Here is a 10,650-nt window from a genome sequence, read left to right as displayed (position 1 = left end):
ATCAGTGTTATGCTGGCTTCATAGAATGAATTTGGAAGTGTTGCTTCCTCTTCTATGCTCTGAAATAGCTTGAGTAGAACTGGTACAAGCTCTTCTGTTAATGTTTTGTAGAATTCTCCAGTGAAGCCATCTGGGCCAGGGCTTTTTTTGGTTGGGAGTTTACATACCTTAATTTAAAAATAGTTTATTGCTAAAAAAGGTTAACCAGCATCTAAGTCTTCACTAAGTTGTAATCTTTTTGCTGGTGGAGTCTTGCTTTGATGTTGATGGCTGCTGACTGATCAGGGTGGAGCTGCTGAAGGTTGGGGTGGTTGTCGCAATTTCTTAAAATAAGACAACAATGAAGTTTGCTGCAACAACTGACTCTTCCTTTCACGAAAGACTTCTCTGTAGCATGCGATCCTGTTTGACAGCACTTTACTCACAGAAGAATTTTTTCAAAATTGGAGTCAATCCTCTCAGACTCTGCTGCTACTTTATCAACTAAGTTTATGTAAATTCTAAATCCACTGTTGTCATTTCAACAATGTTCACAGCATCTTCACCAGGAGTAGATTCCATCTCAAGAAACTACTTTCTTTGCTTATCCATAAGAAGCAACTCCTCATCTGCTGAAGTTTGATGAGACTGAAGCAATTCAGTCACATCTTTAAGCTCCACTTCTAATTCTAGTTCTCTTGCTATTTCCACCACTTCCTCTACTGAAGTCTTGTACCCCTCAAAGTCATCCATGAGGGCTGGAATCAACTTCTTCCAGACTCCTGTTAATGTTGATATTTTGACCTCCTCCCATGTTCTTAATGGCACCTAGAATGGTGAATCCTTTAGAGAAGGTTTTCAATTTACTTTGCCCAGATCCATCAGAGGAATCAGTATCTATGGCAGATACAGCCTTACAAAATGTACTTCTTAAACAATAAGACTTTAAAGTCAAAGTTACTCCTTGAACCAGGGGCTGCAGAATGGGTGCTGTGTTAGCAGGCATGAGAACAACATTAATCTCCTTGTACATCTCCATCAGAGCTCTTGGGTGACCAGGTGCATTGTCAATGAGCAGAAATATTTTGAAAGGAGTATTTTTTTTCTGAGCAGTAGGTCTCAACAGTGAGCTTAAAATATTCAGTAAACCATGTTGCAAACAGATGTGCTGTCATCCAGGCTTTGTTGTTCCATTTATAGAGCACAGGCAGAGTATATTTAGCGTAATTCTTAAGGGTCCTAGGATTTTTGGAATGGTAAATGAGCACTGACTTCAATTTAAAGTCAACAGCTGCATTAGTCCCTAACAAGACAGTAAGCCTATCCTTTGAAGCCAGGCATTGACGTCCCCTCTCTAGCTATGAAAGTCCTAGATGACATCTTCTTCCAACATAAGGCTGTTTCACCTACATTGAAAATCTGTTGTTTAGCATAGCCACCTTCATCAATTATCTTAGCTAGATCATCTGGATAACTTGCTGCAACTTCTACGTTAGCACTTGTTGCTTCCCCTTGCACTTTTATGTTATGGAGACAGCTTCTTTCCCTAAACCTCATGAACCAACCTCTGCTAGCTTCAAACTTTTCTTCTGCAGTTTCCTCAACTCCCTCCGCCTTCACAGAACTGAAGAGAGTTAAGGCCTTGCTCTGGATTAGGCTTTGGCTTAAGGGAATGTTGTGGCTGGTTTGATCTTCTATCCAGATTACTGAAACTTTCTCCATATCAGCAATAAGGCTGTTTCACTTTCTTATCATTCATGTGTTCACTGCAGTAGCACTTTTTATTTCCTTCAAGAACTTTTCCTTTGTACTCACAACCTGACTAACTGTTTGGCACAAGAAGCCTAGCTTCCGGCCTATCTTGGCTTTCGACATGCCTTCCTCACTAAACTTGATCATTTCTAGCTTTTGATTTAAAGTGAGAGATGTACAACTCTTCCTTTCACTTGAACACTTAGAGGCCACTGTAGGGTTATTAATTGACCTAATTTCAATACTGTCGTGTCTCAGAGAATAGGGAGGCCTGAGGAGAGGGAGAGAAACGGGAATAGCTGATTGGGGAACAGTCAGAACACACTTTATTAAGTTCGCCTCTTATATAGGTATGGTTCGTGGTGCCCCAAAACAATTACAATAGTTAACATCAAAGATTATTGATCATAGATCATCATAACAGATATGATAATGAAAAAGTCTAAAATACTGCGAGAATTACAGAAATGTGACACAGAGACACAAAGCGAGCACATGCTGTTGGAAAAATGATGGTGAAAGACTTGATGCAGGGTTGCCACAAACTTTCAATTTGTAAAAAATGCAATTATCTGTGAAGCACCATAAAGCAAAGCACAATAAAATGAGGTATGCCTGTAATAGTAGGAGACTTCAACACGCCACTTGCGGTAATGGATAGACCATCTAGAAACAAAACTCAACAAAGATACAGAAGATCTAAAGGACAAAATCAACCAACTTGACCTCACAGACATATAGAGAACGCTCCATTCAACAAGAGCAAAGTATGCATTCCAGAATAGATCAAAAGCTACCCTCATAATATCAAAAACAATGAAATAATACAAAGCATTCTCTCTGATCACAACGTCATAAATGTAGAAATCAAAACCAGGAAGAAAAGGAAAAAAAAATCAAATACATGGAAACTGAATAACACCTTGCTTAAAAACTGCATAATAGAAGAAATCAGAGAGGGAATCAAAAAATTCCTAGAATCAAACGAGAATGAATACACATCATACCAAAACCTTTGGGAACGCAGCAAAAGCAGTGCTCAGAGGTCAATTTATAGCAATAAAAGGCACACATCAAAAAAGAACGGGGCCAAAATCAAAACGTTAGCCCTACAACTTGAACAAAAGAGAGAGAACAGCAAAAGAAGCCCACACCCACCAGAAGAATGAAAATAATAAAGATTAGAACAGAAATAAATGAAATAGAGAACACAAAAATAACAGAAAGAATCAACAAGATCAAAAGTTAATTCTTTGCAAAGATTAACAAAATTGAGAAACCACTGGCCAAACTGACAAAAGAAAAGACAGGACGCAAAGAATTCAAATAAGAAATGACATAGGGCACATCACAACAGAACCAACTGAAATAAAAGGATCATAACAATACAATGAAAAAGTGTACTCCAATAAATTTGAGAACCTAAAGGAAATGGACATATTTCTAGAAACACACTACTTATCTAAACTAACACAAGTTGAGACAGAAAATCTGAACACGACCCGTAAAAGGAGAAGAGATTGAAGAGGTAATAAAAAAAATTCCCAACAACAAAAAAAAACCCCCTGGCCTGATGGCTTCACTGGAGTCTTCTACCAAACATTCAGAGAAAAGCTCACACAAGGACTACGCAAACTATTTCAGAGCACAGAAAAGGAAGGAATACTCCCAAATTCATTCTATGAAGTTAGCATAACCCTGATACCAAAGCCAGGCAAAGAAACAATAAAAGAAAATTACAGACCACTATCTCTCGTTAATATAGATGCAAAAATTCTCATCAAAATTCTAGCCAATAGAATTCAGCATCATATAAAAAAAAATAATACACCACGACCAAGTGGGGTTCATACCAGGTATGCAAGGATGGTTTTGACATTAGAAAATCAATCAACATAACCCACCACATAAACAGAACAAAAGAAAAGAATCACATGATCATCTCAATTAATGCAGAAAAGGAATCTGATAAAGTCCAACACCCATTCTAGATAGAAATTCTCAATAAAATAGGGATAGAAGGGAAATTCCTCAACATAATAAAAGGCACTCATAGGGTCGCTATGAGTCAGAATCCACTTGACGGCAATGGGTTGGTTTGTTTTTAATACAAAACCAACAGCTAACATCATTCTCAAGGGAGAGGCTGAAAGCATTCCCCCTGAGAATGGGAACAAGACAAGGATGCCCTTTATTACCATTCCTATTTAACATTGTGCTGGAAGTCGTAGCTAGAGCAATAAGGCAAGAAAAAGAAAGAAAGGGCATCCAAATTGGAAAGGAAGAAGTAAAACTATCTCTTATTTGCAGAAGATATGATCCTATACATGAGGACTCCAAAGATTCCACAAGAATAGACCACAAGATATAAGACCAACACAGAAAAATCAGATTAATTCCTTTACACCAACAAAGACAACTTCGAAATGGAAATCAGGAAAACAATACCACTTATAATAGCCTCTATTAAGTAAAATACTTAATACTTAAGAACAAATACTTAAATACTTAAGAACAAATCTAACCAGGGACATAAAAGACCTATACAAAGAAAATTACAAAACACTACTGCAAGAAACCAAGAGACTTACATAAATGTAAAAACATACCATACTCATGGACAGGAAGACTCAACACCGTGAAAATGTAAATCCTACCCGAAAAGATCTACAGATATAATGCAATCCAGATCCAAATACCAACTAAATTCTTTAATGATATGGAAAAACTAATCACCAATTTTATATAGAAAGGAGAGAGGCCCTGGATAAGCAAAAGCATTTCCGAAGAAAAAGAACAAAGTACAGGGCCTCACACTACCTAATCTCAGAACCTCCTATTATACAGCTACAGTAGTCAAAATAGCCTGGTACTGGTACAATGACAGACACATAGATGAGTGGAACAGAATCAAGAACCCAGATGTGAATCTATCCACCTATGGTCAGCTGATCTTTGACAAAGGACTATAGTCCATTAAATGGGAAAAAGACAGTCTTTTTAATAAACAGTGCTGGTAAAATTGGATGTTCATCTGTAAAAAAATGAAACAGGATCCATACCTCACACCATCCACAAGAACTAACTCGAAATGGATCAAAGACCTAAATATAAAGCCTAAAACGATAAAAATCATGGAAGAAAAAAGAGGAACAACACTAGGGGTCCTAATACATAGCATAAAGAGAATCTGAACCATAATTAACAATGCACAAACACCAGAAGATAAACTAGATAACTAGGAACTCTTAAAAATTTAACACTTATGCTCATCAAAAGACTTCACCAAAAACGTAAAAAGACAACCTATACATTGGGAAAAAATTTTTGGCTACAACGTATCTGGTAAGGATCTAATCTCTAAAACCTATAGAATACTTCAACACCTCAACAACAAAAAGACAACCCAGTTAAAAAATGAGCAAAGGATATGAACAAATACTTCACCAAAGAAGACATTCAGGCAGCCAACAAACATGTGAGGAAATGCTTGAGATCATCAGTCATTAGAGAAACGTAATCAAAACTACAACTGAAATACCATCTTCACTCTGTCATTACTGGCATGAATTTAAAAAAAAAAACAGAAAATAACAAATGTTGGAGAGGTTGCAGGGAGACTGGAACTCTTATGCACTGTTGGTGGGAATATAAAATGGTACAACCACTATGGAAAACAATATGGTGCTTTCTTAAAAAGCTAGAAATACAAATACTATACGATCCAGCAATCCCACTCCTAGAAATATATTCTAGAGAAATAAATGCCATTACACGAATGTACATATGCATACCCATGTTCACTGCAGCATTACTCACAATAGGAAAAAGATGGAAACCACCTATGTGTCCATCAACAGATGAATGGATAAACAAACTGTGGTACATACACACAATGGAATACCATGCAATGATAAAGAACAATGATGAATTGCGAAACATCTCACAACATGGATGAATCTGGAGGGCACTATGCTGAGTGAAATAAGTCAATAACTGAAGGACAAATATTACATAAGACCACTATTATAAAAACCCAAGAAAAGGTTTACACACAGAAAAAAAATTTTTTTGATGGTTTTATGAGGGAGAGAAATCACTTACTAGATAGTAAACAAGCATTAACTTTGGCGAAGGGAAAGACAACACACAATATAAGGGAAGTTAGCACACAACTTGACCAAGGCAAAGTCATATAAGCTTCCTAGACACATCCACACACCTTGAGGAACCAAATTACTGGGGATAAGGGCTGGGGATCATGGTCTCGGGGGATATAAATGTCAGTCGGCATAACACAGTTCAAAAGAAAGTGTTCTACATCCTAATTTTAATGAGCAGCGTTTGAAGTCTTAAAAGCTTGCAAGCAGCCATTTAAGATACATCTATTGGTCCCATCATGTTTAGAGCAAAGGAGAATGAAGAAAACCAAACATACAAGAAAAATATTAGTCCAAAGAACTAATGGACCACATGAACCACAGCCTCTACCAGCTTGAGCCCACAGCTACCACCACCAACAGCCCTGACAGGGATCACAATAGAGGGTCCTGGACAGAGCAGGACAGAAACATAAAACAAATTACAAATTCCCAAAGACCAGGCTCACTGGTCTGACAGAGACTGGAAGAACCCCCGAGGCTATGGCCCCTGGACACCCTGCTAACTCAGAACTGAAGCCAATCTTGAAGTCCATCTTTCAGCCAAAGATTAGACAGGCCTATAAAACAAACAATAACGCACATGAGTTATACGAGACCAAATGTGCAACACCTGCCCAAAAGCAAAGACGAGAAGGCAGGAAGGGACGGAAAATTGGACGAATGGACATAGAGAACCCATGGTGGAAAGCAAAAGGGAGAGAGTGCTGACACATTGCGGGGACTGCAACCAATGTCACAAAACAGTTTGTGTATAAAATTTTTGAATGGAAAACTAATTTGTGCTGTTAAAACAAACAAAAAATTCAAGCCAGATTAAGAAGAGGATGTGGAATGAGGGATATCATTGCTGATCCATGTCAGCTGGATCTTTGCTGAAAGCAAAGAATACCAGAAAGATGTTTACCTGCGTTTTACTGACTACGTGAAGGCACTGGACCATGTGGATCATAACAAATTATGGATAATATTGCAAAGAATGGGAATTCCAGAAAACTTAATCGTGCTCATGCACAACCTGTACATAGACCAAGAGGATATTTTAAACCATGCAGTATCCCTTTCGAGTAGAACAATGGGATACTACATGGTTTAAAATCAGGAAAGGTGTACGTCAGGGTTGTATCCTTTCATCATAATTATTCAATCTGTATGCTGAGCAAATAATCTGAGAAGCTGGACTATATGAAGAAGAGCGTTGCATCAGGACCGCAGGAAGACTCATTACAATCTGCAATATGCAGATGACACAACCTTGCTTGCTGAAAGTGAAGAGGACTTGAAGCACTTACTGATTAAGATCAAAGACTTCAGTATGGCTTATACTTCAAAAGATAAAGAAAACAAAAACCCTCACAACTGGATCAATAAGCAACATCATGATAAATGGAGAAAAGACTGAAGTTGTTAAAGATTTCATTTTACTTGGATCCACAATCAATGCCCATGGAAGGAGAAGTCAAGAAATCAAACGACATATTGCAGATCTGCTGCAAAAGACCTCTTTAAAGTGTTAAAAAGCAAAGATGTCAACTTGAGGACTGAAGTGTGCCTGACTCAAGCCATGGTATTTTCAATCACCTCATATGCATGCAAAAGCTGGACAAAGAATAAGGAAGGCCAAAGAAGAACTGATGCATCTGAATTAGGGTGCTGGTGAAGAATACTGAATATACCATGGTCTGCCAGAAGAATGAATAAATCTGTCTTGGGAGAAGAACGGCCAGAATACTCCTTAGAAGCGAAGATGGCGAGACTTCATCTCACATACTTTGGACATGTTATCAAAAAGGAACAGTCCCTGGAGAAGGACATCATGCTTAGTAAAGTGGAGGGTCAGTAAAAAAGATGAAGACCCTCATTAGATGGATTGACACAGTGGCTGCAATGATGGGCTCAAACACAGCAATGATAGCGAGGATGGCACAGGACTGGGCAGTTTCGTTCTGCTGCACACAGAGTCGGTATGAGTCGGAACTGACTCAACAGCACCTAACAACATAACAATAGATGAAAATGCTAGGTAAAAAGTTCAATAAACACAAATAAATGTATGCGAAATCACTTAAAAACTATGTAGTAGGCAAAAAGGAAGCCTTATTTACTGGGAAGAACAAAAGAACATAACACATACTGTTTGTAATTTAATAAACCTATGTTGATAATAGATTGAAGTTTAATTTAAGGCCTTTAGCGGAATAAGAAAGGACTATTAACCACACCACTCTAAAGGGCAGTTCTACTCTGTTCTATAGGGTCGCTATGAATCCGAACAGACTTGACAGCAATGGGCCTGGTTTTTTTTCTGGCTTAATAAGCTTCTATTTCAGGCCAGGAATCAGGTTTAGTCAGCATTTTCATGTGTTAATATCTATGATAAGGATTTACAACATTAAACCTTCAGTTTTAAAATTCAATAATTCAAGGAGTAATTGATGAGTTTGCTAACTGTTGCTGAGTCCAGTTCATGATTAGTATCAGGCTTACTTCTAAAATGGCATTAAAGTGTCTTAAAATACGATATACGATGCAATTAGATAACACAGAAATGGAAAATCAGTGACAGAAGGAAAAAATAATTCTTGGATACTAAATGTACTCATCTTTAGAGTTATTTAAATGCAACTGACTTAAATGCCTAGGACAGAAACAACAGTTTTTGTTTTCAAACTATAGTGTAAAAAATAATGCAAGAGTTTAGAGAACGCTAAATGTTCCATGAAAGGGGTAGTCACTTAACTAGGTAACATGGGTTGGTACAGAGTATGGGGCATTTTTAGAAGAGTGGGTAAAGGCCCAGTGGTGGCAGAGAACATGCTGTATGATGGAAAGAGGAAGTCTAGCAGCATTAGAGCAGATCATTTCATGCTGAGGAGTTAACAAAAACTGGTCAGTGGCATAAGGTGCAATTCATCAATATCTTTAAATGCAAACTACTTTGAACCTGTTAGGACAAAGAAGCCACTAAAGATGCTTGAGTAGAAAAATGGAATTAAGATCATTTTTAGGTAAATGAAGTCTATCAGCCTTATGCAGCAGAGAGTAGGGTATTTTGGGGAGAATGGCTGGAGGTGAAACAAGAAAGAGTAGAGCAAGTTGGACAGCTCTTAGGGTAATCGAAGGACAAATTTTCTCCTCTGAGTGGCTGCTCCTCCTCTAAACTACTACAGTGCCCTCTTCTACCATGCACTGAACCCCTGGTCACATGATACGTGGTAGTATTCAACTTTTGGCAGATGAAGCCCAGTGGAAAAAAGAGCTCTTACATTTCTATACATCACTTGTAAACAGTGTCTAACGTAGTAGATACCTAACACATTTATTTCACCAGTAATAATGTGACAAGGGCTGGGGTATAGGGGAGGCAGGGGGAATAAAGAGAAAGGAGGAACCCAAGATAATTGAAACTATCAACACTTGTTTACTTTTGGTATCATGGACATTATCACTGTTTTTAGTACCTCAACTTTTTGTTAATTTTCAAAGCATTTTCTTACTACAGGGTTTGGCAAACTATAGCCTACGGGCCAAATCTAGCCAGCTTCCTGACTTCTTTGGTCTGTGAACTAAGAATAGTTTTTCCATTTTTAAATGGTTGGGAAAAAAACAATCAAAAGAAGAATAATATTTCATGACAATTATATAAAATTCAAATTTCAGTGCCCATAAATAAAGTTCTATAGGAATACAGCCACCCCCATCATTTACATATTGCTATGGCTGCTTTCTTGATACAATGGTAGAACTGAGTAATTGTGACAGAGATCATATATCACGTGGCTCTTTAAGCTGAAAATATTTACTATCTGGCCCTTTACAGAAAAATTATGCCAACCCCTGCCCTATGTCATAATATATTATTTCTCTGGCAATGCTTTAAAAAAAAAAGTTTTCTTACAAAAAGTTACAAATTTCCTTGGCATTTTCTAGTAAATTATTATGCATTCTTTTCACCTGCTAGTTTTACAATTCCAGCAATCCAGAAGACTTTGGTAGGTAGGCTGCAGTCTGTATTGGGAACTTCTATTCTCACATTTTCTGAGATATCACCCCAGCAGGTCCCCATAGGTGCCTGTATATAAAAATTATTAAATTAATACCTTGTTGTTAACATAAAGTCCAAAACATACAATTCAAAATCAAGCATTACCATCAATAATGGAAATAACATAAAAATGCAATTTTAATGCATTCATTTTCCTCTAAAAATATAATTTTTATTCTCCTTTTCACAGAATTCTATTTGGAAAAAGCCAGTGTCAAGGTCAAGCTCAAGATGAAGAGAATTCACATAAATTACATCCACGTCGACTTCAAAATTCAATACTGTCTGAATATCAGACTTCAGCAGCAATTTCTGTAAAGCAGAGTTACAAACTTAAAAACACTTTATAGGATAAAGCCAATTTAAGAAACTTCTTATTTTTAGTATGTGCTGAATGAACACACTTTAGGCTAACCTTTAGTTTTAAAAGACCTGGTCAAATAACAGAAAGAAAAATAATTCCAATCAGCAAGATGGTTTCCAAAACACAAACAGGAGAAACAAAACTTACTTATCTACTTTTCAATTTACATTAAATTCACAGAATATAGTCTGTTAAAATGGACATGAGGGAAAAACACTGAACAAAATTAGTAAAAAGGTGGAGATGAAGAGTTTTTCAAGATGTGTACCATTGTAAATTGCTAAATAATTATTTCAATATTTTCATACAGGAATTACTATAAACAGAGAGAAAACTTTTAGTGTTAGAAC

At 37.1% G+C, this 10,650-nt stretch overlaps 1 protein-coding gene across 9 annotated transcripts in view; it reads right to left on the bottom strand.

The window, feature by feature from the left end:
* MBTD1 (mbt domain containing 1) overlaps window positions 1–10,650 on the bottom strand; it is an 81,424-nt gene that overhangs the window by 22,474 nt on the left and 48,300 nt on the right. For all 9 annotated transcript variants that reach the window (XM_023732746.1, XM_023732747.1, XM_023732749.1 and 6 more), the window contains one exon: window positions 9,846–9,963. In XM_023732746.1, coding sequence (XP_023588514.1) covers window positions 9,846–9,963 — 118 coding nt within the window. The remainder of the gene's footprint in view (window positions 1–9,845; window positions 9,964–10,650) is intronic.

Source organism: Trichechus manatus, unplaced genomic scaffold (assembly GCF_000243295.1).
Source record: "Trichechus manatus latirostris isolate Lorelei unplaced genomic scaffold, TriManLat1.0 scaffold00054, whole genome shotgun sequence".
Classification (NCBI taxonomy): domain Eukaryota; kingdom Metazoa; phylum Chordata; class Mammalia; order Sirenia; family Trichechidae; genus Trichechus; species Trichechus manatus.
Note: the sequence above shows the minus strand (reverse complement) of the source record. Positions and strands in the feature narration are given on the sequence as shown.